This window comes from Euprymna scolopes, chromosome 30 (genome assembly GCF_053919585.1).
Source record: "Euprymna scolopes isolate OS-2025 chromosome 30, ASM5391958v1, whole genome shotgun sequence".
Lineage (NCBI taxonomy): Eukaryota > Metazoa > Mollusca > Cephalopoda > Sepiida > Sepiolidae > Euprymna > Euprymna scolopes.
In genome coordinates, this window is record NC_136511.1 from 11,255,377 (window position 1) to 11,271,114 (window position 15,738).

Sequence of the window (15,738 nt, forward strand, 5' to 3'; positions counted from 1 at the left end):
GGCATGTGGAGGTTACATAAGACGTTGAGTAACAGTTTAGACATAAAAAATTGTATATGGTATCTGTTAGTTCAAACTTACGGTAATTTGGTCCATAAGGGATTTTCTGCAATCAAGATATTATAATTAGCAGTACCCGCTAACCGGCGTTTCTCAGGTGAAGCGTGCTCCCTCTCCGAAAAAATTAAAATAAGATTGTTGTTGTTGTTTTTGATGGTGTTGTTGTTGCTTCCCAACTCCCAACCTCCTCATGTTACGAATGGCTTTCGAAATAGACACCCCCTACTCCCCATGGTAAGAACAACTATCGCAATGTCAAGAACGGGTGGAGAGAGGTGGTGTAGTAAGGATATTGAGCAACCCCCAGCCAGTGTTGCCAATTGAGGTGTTAAAAAGCCGCTAGATCAGGGAAAAGAAATCTCCAGATAATCGCTGAATTTTGAATTTTTGTCGTCTGAAATGTTCAAAAACCGCTAATACAAAACCAAAAACCGCTAATACAAAACCAAAAACCGCTAATACAAAATCCAAAACCGCTAATACAAACCCAAAAACCGCTAATACAAAATCCAAAACCGCTAATACAAAACCAAAAACCGCTAATACAAAACCAAAAAATCCCCCAAAAAGAAAAACACCATATTTTTACTACATAAAAAATAATATGAGTATAGTATATTCAATATACAAAAATGTTTCGTGTTTTCTCACTATATATTTTGGAATTATATTGAAACTGTTAGCTCTCGAGAAGGCTTTTCAGATTTTATCAGTTATTTTTAGGGAAAACATTCAGATTGTCAATTTAAAAAAAAATAATAACTATATTTAAAAGCAGAAGAGGGCCCTTAGCAATCTCCCTCCAAAAAATGAGATTGGAGGGGGGCGATTACGTTTGACTATTTCATATAAAATATTTTAGATTTTATAGTGGGGATCATTTTTTCATATAAATTTGATATAATGATCCCTCATTTCTAGGACATTCTAACTTCTTGAGAACAGGTTCCTAATCTTTAATATATGTCTAACTGTAAGTCTGACTCGTAATGTAGTAAAACCACATGAAATCCCCTTAAGAAGTAAGAAATGCAGAATTTATCTCCCATAGCAAAAAAAATGCGCTTAACAGTTTTTATTCGTAAACCATTAAAAAGCCTTAGAAATAACAGTGTTACTTAACAATAATTGGACAGCACTGTTCATGCCCACCATTCACAATCGAGTATATTTTTATGTGCTCTGAATATTATGAAAATTTGATAAAAATTATGAATTAAATGTTCGCCAATTTTAAAATATCCTGTTATTATCTGATTGTTTTTTATTATTTTTACTTTTCCAAATACAATTAACGTAGAAACAATACAGTCATTTGTTAAAGTGTCGAATAGTTAACAGTCGGGAAATTGTAAACAATAACAGAAATCAGCAAATAACTGATACCAAATGCAATAAAATACAAGTATCTTTTATACGGGCTGTAACTGTGTTTAAGTTCTTTTTATTTGATTTATTTTATTAATATTTGTCTTTACTGGTTGCTTGTCGTATAACCATTGTGAAATTTAATCTTGAAAAGTGTTATATAAAATGTCTGACTACAACTAACTCTAAATTTTGGAGTGCAACTTGAACTAAAGGTTAGTGGTAGAATAAGCCATTTGTTTCCAACTTGAGGAATTAAGCCCCCGTAATTAAATTAAGCGTCCAGTTGTTTATTTTGTTAGTCAGTATGTAAAGAACGCTTTGAACGACACAATTTGAAATTATGGGGGGAAAACGTTGTTTTATGACGTTAAAAGTACTGTATAACATTTGTTTTATTTTGTGTTGTTGTTTGTTGTTTTTTGCAAATTTCTGCTGGTAACTTTTCCACACTTTAACTAAGCGACAAAATGCTTATAAATTAGGTGGGGGTGCGTAGAGCTTATTTTAATGTCGACCAGTTAGTTATACGAAAAAAAGTGCATAGAAAAAAGTTACCGGCAGTTCGTAGGCGCGAACGCTAAATAGAAAATGTGGCGCAGTAAAAAGCAAATGCACTAACGATTTGGCTATGATAAGTTGTCACTGTAGTTGGCGTAGAATTTACCCTTATAACTCGTGATTGAATGAGTAACCTAAATAAAATTGTAACACGGCTGATCTCTCTTTATTTCTCTATCTCTAATTGTCTGTCTCTAACTGTCTGCTCTCTTTCTCTCTCCCTTCCAACTTCCTCTATCTCTCTCTTTACCTTGTATGTCTATCTCTCCCCCACTCTCTCTCTCTCTCTCTTTTTATTGCTCGCTGGTCGCTGAGAATGTATACTGCTCATCCAATCAGCGGGAGCGGATTTTAGAAAGGGAGGAATTATTATCTATAAGTAGGAATGTGTGAATGATATTGTAAGTGTATGTGTCGAATAATAGGTTAAGATCAGTGAAACCCCAGTAGAATAGGAATAAGTAGGAATTTTGGCGGTGTTAAGTCGGAGCTGTGGAAGTACAAGGAAGATAGAGAGGGAAATAGAAACTATTTATTCTATAAATGGTGAGATTGTGATCGTGGCGCTTCTCGGAACTAAAGTCAGATTTTAATACAACGCATAAATGTGTATATAATGTCGTGCTAAAGTTACATCAGGCAGTGGAAAATAGTGTAGACATAATAAATTTGTATGTAGCCTCTGTTGGAAACCTACAATATTTTGGTCCAGAGGGGCAAAATGCGCCTCTTTTATTATATATATATATATATATATATATATATATATTGAGAATTTCGCGTTCGTAAATAAGCATTGTTGCCTGAAGAGGTCTCTAGTTGCTAAACACTAGAAGACTGAAACATGCTTGTGACTGTGTAGCAACAAATTACTGCTTATGTAAAGACAAATTGAAAATGTGTGTACATATATATATATATATATATATATATATATATATATATATACAGTTAGTTTTAGTATCGTTTTTTGTTTAAGTAGTAAATATATATGACCAAAACACCAACGAAAGAAAACGCCGCTAAAACTAACTCTCTTGGTAGTCTCAAAGCCTGTCTAAGTACGCACGAATTACGCCACGCAATTACGCAATGTATACAATTAGGAAATGAGTGAAAATGTTTAGAAACATTAAAAAAAAATGGTATGTGGACATTATGATTATTACTATTGTATAAAGTTCAGTTTCAGTATAAATCGAATTGTGTTTTTTCCTTTTTTCTTTTTTGTAAAGCTCCCTTATATTAGCCAGACTTTTACGACATGCCTCGATTGCACCAAACAGTATAACGTCCTGTTCTCTCGCAAAAGCGTTATATTTACGAAGGCCACTATGGGATGGTTAGTGTTTGTGTACAACAACTTCTCTACTAAAATGGCCTCCAAAATGGAAACGCCCCTGTTCTCCCCATTCTACAACCAAAAAAAATTCATTTATACAGATTAATAGTAAAAAAGAAAAGAAACAGCGTTTATATGTCCATTTTCTTTGTGTTTTGGGATTAAAAATGTCGTTACGTTAAAGATGAAAGCCGACACAAATAGAGTCGGAAAGGCAAGAGGCGATCAAAAAGATCCGAATTGCCGATAGAGAAATATGAGTTTTTCTTTTCTCTTTCACTAAACGTTCTGAGCGGGAAATTCCAAAATCTGATCTGTTATGGAAATTGGTTCGAACCGCATTCGGTAGTCGTTTAACTATTAAAGAAACCAATTATTTTGAAAGCAGAACTTGACATACTTTAAAAGTCACACATACACACACTATTAAGATAGGCGAACTATTAATTAATTTTTGTGATTAAACTCAATTTTGTCGTTGTTCTTCAAATATGGGATTTACTAAATGTTTTCTTATCTACCATGTTGTTTAGATTCAAGTACGTGATCTATCCATTCACTAGGAGTATCAGAAACAGTCATTGAAAACTTGAATACACATTTGATTATATAGACTGTCTCTGTTTCGAAGCTTATAATCAATATGAAAATGTAATTTCAAACAGTAATTTTTTTTTCAATAAAATGAGCAAAGACCAAATTTTAAAATAATGAAAGGTTTAGTCGAAAAAAAAATACAATATATTTTTCATCGGTTTTCGTAAAAAAAGATTTCATGAAATTCAACAAATTTTAACTGATACGAAAATCTATTTAATATATATAAATACCAAAAAATCACTTCTGTAAAAACAAAAACTAAGCAATGGCTGCTTCAGTTCTTCATTTAGAAAAATTGTTCATATTTATATTTTATATTCCATGTATTTTTTTAAATTAAGGGTTTTTTTAAAGCAAGGGTCCCAGAAAATCGCATTTTCGTAACTCGTTTTGCGCGATTAGCTTAAAGCGGTGCTGCTGCTTATTTGCAACTTATCACATACGGATTCGTCAACGGGACATAATTAATGTCTCTTTTTTTATTGTGTGCTGTTAACCAAAATTAGTATTTTGGGGCCTCCATAGTTAAAAAAGCACACATTCACTTATAAGTTTTGCCGTTAAACAAAAAATCCAGTCGACCGATTTTTTAAATTCTCTTAATGAAATACACGAGTTTTGGATTATTATATTTTCTTTCTAATTTATCGAGTGATTTTTTTTTAAATATCTAAAAAAAGAAAACATTGAATGAAATAGAAAAATGTCATTAGCGTCCGGTATTTACTTGAAGATATAAGCATAACATGAGCTTTTATTTAAAAAAAAAATCAACGTGGTTAAAAAAAAGGGTTTACACTTTGGATTTTACAAGTAAATTTCCGCAGAAAACTTCTTTTTTTGTTTTAAATTAGAATATTTTATTTATTGATCTTTTATCTTCAATTTGTCATATACAAAACTTTGGTGAGTAAATTAATTATTTAAATTTTAATAGGCATTTCAAAATTGTGGGGATTAGAAAAAAACGTTTGTCTTAAATATTATATTCAGTTTATCAGAAAAAGTATAAAATTTCACATTGACCCTGAAAATATCTTAAAAAATGAACCAATAGAAAAATTTCTATAGATTTTTAAAGTTTAAAAAATTTCACTCGTAAAATTCAATTGAATTCATACGTAAAAAAAAAATGCTGGTTGGACGCGCACCGGCACTTTGTAAACGCTGTTTTTTTTATAAAAAATAATGTTTCTATTATTTTTTAAACAATTTTAATAGTTTATTTTGAAAGTATATTCCATACAGAAAATAAACAATCCACTTTAAAAAGAGAAATTACGAGTTTTTTTTTATATTTTATTCGCAGTTTTCTGTTAGGGGTGTCAAAAATTCCCAAAAAATTCTGATACACCTACCCATTTACTACATTAAATAGTTTAGGAGTGAAGCCGAACTATTTCACTTAAAGTAATCTATATATTAATACTGTCGTAACTTTAACGTACGTACGTGTGTCACAGTTTCTGGATTATTAATTATTCGATCGGAATATCCTATTTATTAAAAATAAACTGTAATAACGTACTACAAACATTAAATTAGTATATATCTAAGTAAATTTAATGTTCTATGGATGTTATTGCTTTCTATCCTCCCTTTTTATAAATAAGATCTCCCGATCACTGTAAAAAAATATAAATAAAATAAAATAAAATTATATCGCTTTTGGGCCGTACGTGAAACTAAAATATACTTCTTGGTCTTCCGCCTAGAACTCAAGAGTAGTATATGTTCTGTCTAAAGATGGTATAAATATATCTTGGGATTTCCGTTCGCGCCATGCGTCCATATAATGGAAATATCACAGACTCCTATAAGGATATTAGAGATAAACCGTAATAACCAGATATATCCTGACGATACATTAACCAGATTGCTTAGCTAAATACTTTTATAGTTTTAATAGCGCGGTCTCCATTTGCGAGCGTCAATTGAAAATTTCAGCAGCATTATATTACATATATTATTATATGATTATTTGATATTATTTTATATATGAAATATGCCGCTGTAGAATTTCCACAGATCTCGCTAATTTAGATAATTAAAATAAAATTTAACCATGTTTTGATATGAGATGGAAAATGTAATAATTATTTTTAGATAATTAAAATAGGTTTTCTAAGTTTTAAGGAGGTTACAATTTTAAATGTTAACATAACCCCAATATTTAAAAATAAATGTTTTAAAGTAAATATTGTTTTCAAGCAAATAAAATAGACTGAATTCCTTTCTTCCTTAGTATAAATAAAATATGGCTACATCACAACAGGAAAATGAGTTCCAGCTTCAGTCCTAAACTACTATGTTTTGCCATTGTCTTGCATAAATTAATATGTAGATATTGGAAAGTAAACCACTCGCTAATTCGAAAAATCAATTTATATTATTTAGATTATTAGGACTACTGTTCTCATTTTGAGTGTTATTCGCATAACGCTCTGGCCAATGTAACCTTTGACCTTCTTTATGTGCATTTTGTTCAACTCCAGTATGTTTCTGTTGAACTCGGGAATCTGCAAGAAATTTCGAATGGAATCGTTGGTGTACAAAAATATTGTTACTAAAATGGCCTTCAAGATAGAAACGCTATTTTTCTCCCTGGTTTCAACCACGAAAAAACATCTCTATAAATTAAGAATAAAAAAGAAAAGAACAATCTTTTTATGTTCATTTTCTTTGTGTTTTGGGGTTTAAAATGTTTCGGTAAAAAAATGAAAACCGACACACATAGAAGCAGAATAGCAAAATACCATTTAAAATATTTTAATTGTGGATAAGGAAATGTGGGCCATTTTTTTTCTTTTACCAAACGATTTGAACTTTTTGACTGTTATTTTCACAACGTTTCACCCGATATAAACTTCGAACTTTTTTATCTGTTCAACTCCGAAATGTTTCTGTCGAACTCGGGAATCTGCATAGAATTTCGAATGGAATCGTCTACGTACAACGACTTCGTTACTAAAATGGCTTTCAAGATAAAAACTTCATTGTTTGAATCCTTTATTTAATCTTTGTTGGTAGCATGCTCTCGTTCCGTCAGCCATGAGCGGGTAGAAATCTTTAGAAATTTGCAATTGTATTACTAGTCTTGCCCGCACTAAGGATTGAACCTCTAACCTTAAGAAGATTTCACTTAGCACTGAATTTTAATTAGTACTTAATCTGTTATATATATTAATATTCTATTTTTAAAAACATCAAATATATATATATATATATATATATATATATATATACACATCAATGGAAATGTTTCGACTATTAGCTTTCATAAGCTATGATCTCATCGGTCTAATAAAAAATTACATTTTTTTAATTATTCATAATCAATAAAAAAGATAATAAAAAGTGTAATATTCAAAATTGATGAAATTCAAAATAATACTTTCAACAAACCGTTAGCATATTTTCTGTTCAAACCAAGTTGGTAATTCATTTCAAGGTTACGTAAGTACCCCCTAATTTAAAACTGATTTTTGTCAGCAGTCTCTTATTATTATTGAACCTCCAAACAAGGCACGGTGCCACTTTGTCGTAAGGGGCTACTATTTTGGACCAAATCTACAGAAATACAAAGTAAGGAATGTTGGGCAGTGAGACATTTGTTCACATTACACATGAAGTTTTTCATGTCAGTACAGACGGGGAAGCCGGGATCCGGGATGAAAATCCAACGTCTAGCTGTTCGAAAGAAAGAAGCTATATGAGTAGAAGCATTAAGGGATCTCTACAATGTAGGGGAGGGATTTTGCCACTTGACAGGTTTGTCGTGGGATATTGACATCGAGGAAGTACAAGGAATTTGAGAGAATCATAACAGATTCCTGTAAAATAATTGCAAAATAGGCACATGGATGCCACATTTTGTCGATGGAACAAACGTTGGAGTCTGGTTGATTTCAGGTTACTGGGTATGTCATAATTTAGAGAAGGTGTGAAGGGAGAACGGGTGTATGTAATTGCAGTAAAATGATGAAGAGAGAACAAATATTATCATTGAACATACATAAGCGCTAAGCCTGACATAATGATATGAGACCAGAAGGAAGAGAAAAGCGCAACTATAGTAGACTTTAGTGTCCTAATGATACATAATTAGGAGAGAAAATATAACGAAATACAAAGCTTTATGTACCACATGAAAAGAAACTGGAACCCGAGAAAGATATCTATCATTCCAATAATTATAGGAGTAACCAGATCCAGGAAAACGAATTTAAAAAAACTACCTGTCAAACATACTCAGTGAACCAAGTGCAAGAGAGACCAAACAATTGCACTAAAAGATATGGTTAGTATTTTAAAATAGTTCTCTCGTTTGAACGGCATGAAATAGCACGTGAATATCTGGTATCCCGTACAAAGCTCGATCCCAAGCTTGGACAAAATAATAAGAAATTAAAAAAAAAAAAAAACTTAAACTTTGAGTTTTTGCAATGTCCAGATACATTTTTCCGATTGAGTATTTTCGGTTCACGTGATTTAGTTACTGATAAAAATAAAACAAAGTAGGTCACTAATAAAAAGTATAAAAACAATATAATATAGCTCTACTATTATATAAAAGGAACTTTGGCTGTGTGTGTAAGTTCGTTCCCCATTGACTCCGAAACTGCCAAGCCGATCTTTATAACATTTCACAAAATGGACTTTATATATTTGGCAGTGTTCTCAGATATGTTTTGTTTCGGAATGTCTTCGATAAATATCGATGGTTGAAAAAAAACGATGAAAGAAGGAACAAACGATTTTTACTAAAGTTAACACCTTATACAGCCTAACATTTGAAATGTTCTATTATCACACAAGCAGAAAGGTGTTTGACATGACAGGGGCGCGTTCGAAATTAATGTTTCTGATTAGAGCCCAATTGAACTATGATTCTTGATTTTTGTATTTTAAATTCAAATTCAAGCCATTATCACCACACAAGCAGAAAGGTCGATAAAATTAACAGTAGGTTCTTTTATATGACAGAGGCACGTACGAGATAAATTTTATTGCTTAGAAGACAGTTGAACCACAATACTTGACTTTTGCCTTTTAAAATTTAATTCAATTTGTTATATGTAAATATAATTATATAAACGCAGATGTAGGTTCCCTACACTGCAATGTATACTACAACGTATTGTGGATTAAGTCAATGTATGGAGGCATGTGAAGCTTCCTCTCGGTGCACCGCGATGTATCCCCAACTAGCGCAGGCAATCAATTGGTTTCATTACCAATGTGGCATTTCAATGACAATAGAAATATGGAAGTTGGAAACATTTGTTAATCATCATTCAATCTCGGACAGTAAATCTATATATATAAAAGCGAAAATGTGTGTATGTATGTACGTGTGTTTGCTTTTTGTGTATGTCTACAAAAGGCTTTTGTGTATGTCTACGAAAGGCTTTTTTTGGGGGCCGTGATTCTCGGCTGGGTCGCTCCTTCTTAAGACTTTTTATATGCTGTCTAAATAATAATATCTACGACTAAGGAACTTTGGTCGCAGCTATCTTTAATTTACCCGACTTTTACAAGCTATTTTCGAGATATCTTTTGATCGCCGCGTAGCGGGGAAAACAGAAACTGGCTTCCAGCGCAAAACTAGGTCAGACATCACGCAACTTAACGTTCTCGCACCTGTTAATTTCGCTTTATACACGTCAACTTAACACACTTATCAATACATCTATTCCAGTCATCGAGATGGTTAGGTCGCAGGGTTTTTTCCCCCATTTCCTTTCCACCTCCGCATCAAAGGTTCGGGGTTCAAGCCTACCTTTCTACTAAAACTTTTTTTTTCTTTTACACTTCCAAACTTTTTTTTTCTTTTACACTTCCAAACACCCGGCCAATGTTTTTTTTAACAGGGTTGTTTTGATCTACCCCCAACACACATACACCTCCAAACACCCGGGCAACGCCGGGTACCTCCGCTAGTCTAATATATAAAAGGTAAATGGGCACGAGCGTTTGTGTATTCCACAAAAGGCTTTTTGCATCAGTGTTCTCGCATCGGTTAGATTCCGCGAGAAGTTTTTTGCATACTTCCCAGATCATAATATCGCAGATTCGCAAACGGACAACATCTCTATTATTTCTTTGATCGAGTTAAACAAAATTCCAACCGTGCGTAGACTCCAGTGTTTGTTTGTCTTTTTCGTCTAAATAAAGTGAAACTATTGGAACGCAACCGCCTGGCCTTCGGACCGGGTAGTATCTGTTCTGTAATTGGTCCTTGGTCAATGTAAAGGAAAATCCTTCATACTGAGAAAATTACTATTTATTTGGATACTGCCAGAGTGTTCCATTTTGGAGGGAGCTAGTTTACCCCCACATTAAAGACGACGTTGTGTTTAATTTGCTTTCATGGGAGGTTAAAAAGCAACGCCATTCCTGCATTCTACATTAAATTTGAACGCTTTAGACTTCAGGTTGCGTCATGGAGTAGAGGTAAGCCGCCAGATTTTCTTTTACTTTCTTTTCCGGCTTCTCATCACGAGTTCGAGCCTGCTCACATACTGCCATTTTTTTTTTTTGCTTAACACACGCCTCTAAACACCCGAGCATTGCCGGGCACTCAGACTAGTCATAAATACAGAAAACAAATTACAGTTGGAAATATATTGATTACACTATATGCTATCTAAAAGATACAAACATCTGAGTTGATGTAATAAAAGGACACACAGAAACACCAGTAATACACACATGTCTCTGGCTTCTATGGTTATTGAAGTGTATTAGCGGTCGAAAAGGATAGGTGGTTTATATTAATTCATTTGTGTATAAATAAGCAATTCATACCCAATAAAGAAATCAACAAACTAGAACGTTTAAGGTATATACATCTCTATATTTAAACATGTGTCTAAAATCACAAATATGTGGTGGCAAAAAAATCAGCCACATAAGTTCAAAATACTCTGCACATGATATTAATTATAGCAATGTCAAAGACAGTACATCAGATTTGCTTAAAATATAATCTAAATAAAATATATATTACGATACACTGACACTCAACTTAAGTTAGATACATTCAATAAAGACAAGAAAAAAACAAAACCCAGCGACAGATCAGGTAGTTACAAAAAGCACTCGTCTCAGAAACGATCGTACACAAAATGATATTTCATATTAAATTCTTGGAGCGTGTGTAAATGATTTAAATTTATATATCTCATATTTATAATCCGTGTGTACTATATATATATATATATATATATATATATATATATATATAGTCTTTTCATAATATAAAAATTATTGGTTACATATGTGCATACATGTTTCGGTGGAGTTCCTATTTAAAAAGAACCCACCGCCTCAGACCAAAGAAGGAAGCTATTGAAACGAGAATCACAGTTCAATTCGTTTTGTACATAAAGAAATATCCGGTGTGATTTGAAAGAAAAAAGGGGTATTGGTGGGAGGTATGGTAAATAAAGAAAGTAGGGATGGGAGGGGGAGGAAGGAGGAGGGAAGTACAATTTGGCCTGGTTAGACTATCACAGCGGGGAAAATATCGGTTTAATTTAAACTAGACGGTTTTCTCTGTGTTTGTTTTGATCTGAAGTAATATTATATCCTTTTCAGTTTTCTTGTCTATCTTAAACCTTCATGGCTGGATTTTCTATTCTGGTGGCATATTCATTATCTATCTATTTCATTGATAAGCTTTATTCATTTATTCATTTTATTTCTCGCTTTTTATTAATTGACTTATTTCTCGCTTTTTTATTAATTGGTTTATTCTCGCTTTCACTTATTTATTTTTTTGCTTATATAGTATAACATGATCAAATTAATCTGTGAACAAATATAATTTATATGATTTAAATAATTGTGTATCGTGGAAGTAACAGTTTTCACTCTAACCTGTCCGAAGTAATTAGACAGGCAAAAGTTATTGTTTATATATATATATACTTAATTTCGATGGCTGTCATTCTTTCATTTAGGTTATTTATCTTTTCCTCAATACTAGAATATATAATATATTTTGTCAGTTTATATGCTTCGTTATAGAGATAGGTTTTCCAGATCGTTTACATGTGAAAAGATTCATAATAGCATAAATGTATTTCTACTTGTAGAACATCCCATGTACATAAACCATCTAGTTGGAGTACTTAGTGATAATTTGAAATCAAATTGTTTGGTCTCCTTATATAACGCTGGTTTACGATAATGCTTACGACAATGTTTCATTTATAAACATGTTACCACATAGATTATTTTAGCCAATCGTTTTAGCGTGTTTTTATTACTAAGTATGCAAAGTGCACTCGCATTCATCCAGTTGGTAGCATATTCTGTTTTAGTTCCTTTAGCTAAGTATTAGGTGATAGCGTTTGAAATGGTGTTGAGAGATAACAGTAGTGGCTCTTTCTTTCATTTAGCTAAGTTATTTATGTTAGCCTATTCTTCAACGTTTTTAGGTAAGTATAGTTATTCACTAAAGATTTGGTGTTTTTTAGTAAGTATAGTTATTTGTTTGTGGTGTACCGGGGCCACTTTGTCTCCTTTCGACTATCATCTAGATCACTTATTAATTGATTAAGATATTGGACATAAGAACTTATGCATAGTAGTAAACCATTAAAATATATATGTATTTGTTTTTTGATATCTTATTTAAAGCAAGGCCCCCAAAGTGCTTGCAGCTAATAATTGATTCTACTTTAACATTTAATGATTGTTCACGGCCCTTAAATCTAACAATTTCACTGCTCTGTCCTACATTAAGCACTCTTTAATAATCACGCGGGTTTCATTGGATTTACATCTAGGAAACCAATCTATACAACAATTATATATATATATATTTAATTGTTGTATATATATATATATGCATGTATATATATGCATATATATGCATGTATATATATGCATGTATATATATGCATATATATGCATGTATATATATGCATGTATATATATGCATCTATATGCATGTATATATATGCATGTATATATATACATGTATATTTATATATGTATAATATATATGCATATATATATAATATATATGCATGTATATATATACATATATAAATATTGTTTTAAAACGGGGTTGCACTTTTAGTAATTTACTTTTACAATAAACCATGCGACCGTAAACATTTTTTAAAATCATTTATTATGAAAAAAATATTGGACAAAAAGTAAGAAGATTTTACTTACGCTGAGAACCGAATGGAGCCGAAAAACGGTTCGGGGATCTTCGTTGTCATCCGTCAGCGATATCTCTCGGGTTGCATCAATGCACAAGTATTTCCGGGTTGCTAGATGACGCAGCCGCACTTGCTGTTCCCACCTTATTACATCACCTGAAAAAAACCCAAGGCAATTTATAAACAGTTGATAACTTGATGTGTTTACGAGTAAAACTAATTGTTTCCTGAACGTGTGTTCATGGTTAGGGTTAGAATAAGTTAAGTATTTATGCCTTCAATTATTATAACGAATCAAAATTAATTAACGTTTGTTTTACTAAAACGTTTGCTTATGTATTTTCAATCACACAGAATACATGTTAAAATATTCTTCGTTTCTCCCATGTACAAAAACGTATTTCTGATAATCCAAATTAGAAATAACTTGTAATTAACTCTATTACCTTTGTATTTGTTTCCTTTATCTTTTCTCGCTAAATATCCTTAATTTATACGGCATCTCCATTCCTCCGCAGTTTGTTAACAGGAGAAAGTAGTAAAAAAGGAAAGACAGAATAAAAGTAAATGTAATATCACCTCAGGTAGTAATCCTATTCATCTTGTAACTTAAGGATGAAATAAGAGAGAAATAAAGAAATACACATACACATATATATATATATATACATACATACATATATATATATATATATATATATATATATATATATATATATATAATGCTTGGATAGTTTGGTTTCCTACATGTAAATCCACAGAAACCCGCGCGATTAATAAAGAGGACAGAGCAGACGTATCGCGTGTTTATTACACAAACATTATTGGTTACATATGTGCATTCTCTCTCTCTCTCTCTCTCTCTCTCTCTCTCTCTCTCTCTCTCTCTCCTCATTCACTCCTTATTTCCCTTTTTGTGACACACCTCTTCCTCCTAACCTCAACTACTCGCATTCACGAACTATGTATCACCCCTTTCTTTCAGGATTTGGTGACACCCAGCTATTTTTTACTGAAATATGTATGCACATATGTAACTAAGAATGTTTGTATAATAAAAATGCTATATATATACATATCAAACGGTCGTTCCAAACGTAAAGCTTCCTATCTTCTAACTCAAAATGTTGAAGACCTACGAAGACGAGAGTAATACTATATTTCTCGCTTATCAAGCCATTACTCTTCCTCTCTCATATATATATATATATATATACATATATATATATATATATATATATAGATATATATATATATATATAGAGAGAGAGAGAGGATATATGTATATGTATATATATAACTACTTAATTCACTCACATAAAATTAATACACGAAAGTATAGATTTATGCGTAAACTTTAAGTATTTACTTCAAAAGTGCTCAATACGTAGGTAGAGCTAGTTAGTAATTTATAAAATATATATGGCGATTAAGCTACACTGAATATTCCGCGTTTCATCCACTCTAGGACTCTTCAGGCTTATGAGCATATTTTATAAATTACTATATATATATACCTGAATAGTGTTGTGTTAAATATTGTCTTAACATTTAAAAACCAAATCATAAATGTAGATTTGAGTATTATATATTACTATTAGGTGCTCGACGCACGGTATGTTTTTAGCTCAGTTCAGTGTCTAATTAGATTTTTTCGAATACGCGAATAAAACCTTGAATGTCGGGAATTAATGGGAAAGGATGAATTAGAAAGTATTTTTAACTTAAATTCAAATTCAGTTGTTTTAATTTAAAAGTTGGCTTATTTAAATTTGATATTCTGTTATATTTTATTATATTCATTTAATATAATGACAACGTACATTACGGAACATTTTATTTTATTTTATTTTTTTATTTTAATTACATTTTCACCCCAAACAAGGCAAATTGCCACTTTGGTGTAGGGGGCTACTATCAGGGGAAACAACTACTGGGGTACTATGTAGGGATTTGGGCAGCAAGGTGTCGGTTCACGTTACACTTGAACTTCTGCACGTCAGTACTGTTGGGGAAGCAGGGACCTGGAATGGAATTCCAGAGTCTTGCGGTTCTGGGGAAGAAACTATTGGAGTAAAAAGATCTTTTACATCTAGGGATCTCTACAGTGTGCGGGGTGGGATTTAGCAGCCTGTCGGGTTTGTCGAGGGTGCTCGCGTCGTGGGGGCACAAGTGATTGCAGTTCGTCAGAGCATTCACCACTAAAATACTTGTAGAAAAGGCAGAGGGATGCAACATTTCGTCGATGGGACAGAGGCTGAAGCTTGGATGCCAGTTCAGGGCCTATCAGGTTTGCGACTCTCTTTTGAACCTTGTCAAGGAGCGAGAGACTAGTAGGAGATGCACCAGCCCAGATGTGGCAGCAATACTCCATACATGGGCGAATGGTGGCCTTATAGAGGTACAGGAAACTTTCGGGTGTTAGTAGTTTTCTAGCACGGTAGAGAGAGCCTACCTTTCTTGCAGCGGCCCTGGCAATGCCTTCAATGTAATTGTTCCAACTCATGTTTCCTGTGAACGTTAGGCCAAGGAGTTTGAAAGATGGACTCTCAGATAAAGAGTCGTTGGCCATTGCTATGGGTGGTAGAGAGGATTTCTTGTAATTATTGAATGAAACTAGTTTAG

The 15,738-nt window shown here is 32.6% G+C and overlaps 1 protein-coding gene across 6 annotated transcripts in view; it reads right to left on the reverse strand.

Moving 5' to 3' along the window:
• The window catches only part of LOC145254652 (inositol 1,4,5-trisphosphate-gated calcium channel ITPR3-like), a 1,190,449-nt gene that overhangs the window by 530,541 nt on the left and 644,170 nt on the right, over nt 1-15,738 (reverse strand). For all 6 annotated transcript variants that reach the window (XM_080113294.1, XM_080113292.1, XM_080113293.1 and 3 more), the window contains exon 12: nt 13,124-13,269. In XM_080113294.1, the coding sequence (XP_079969420.1) occupies nt 13,124-13,269 (146 nt within the window). The remainder of the gene's footprint in view (nt 1-13,123; nt 13,270-15,738) is intronic.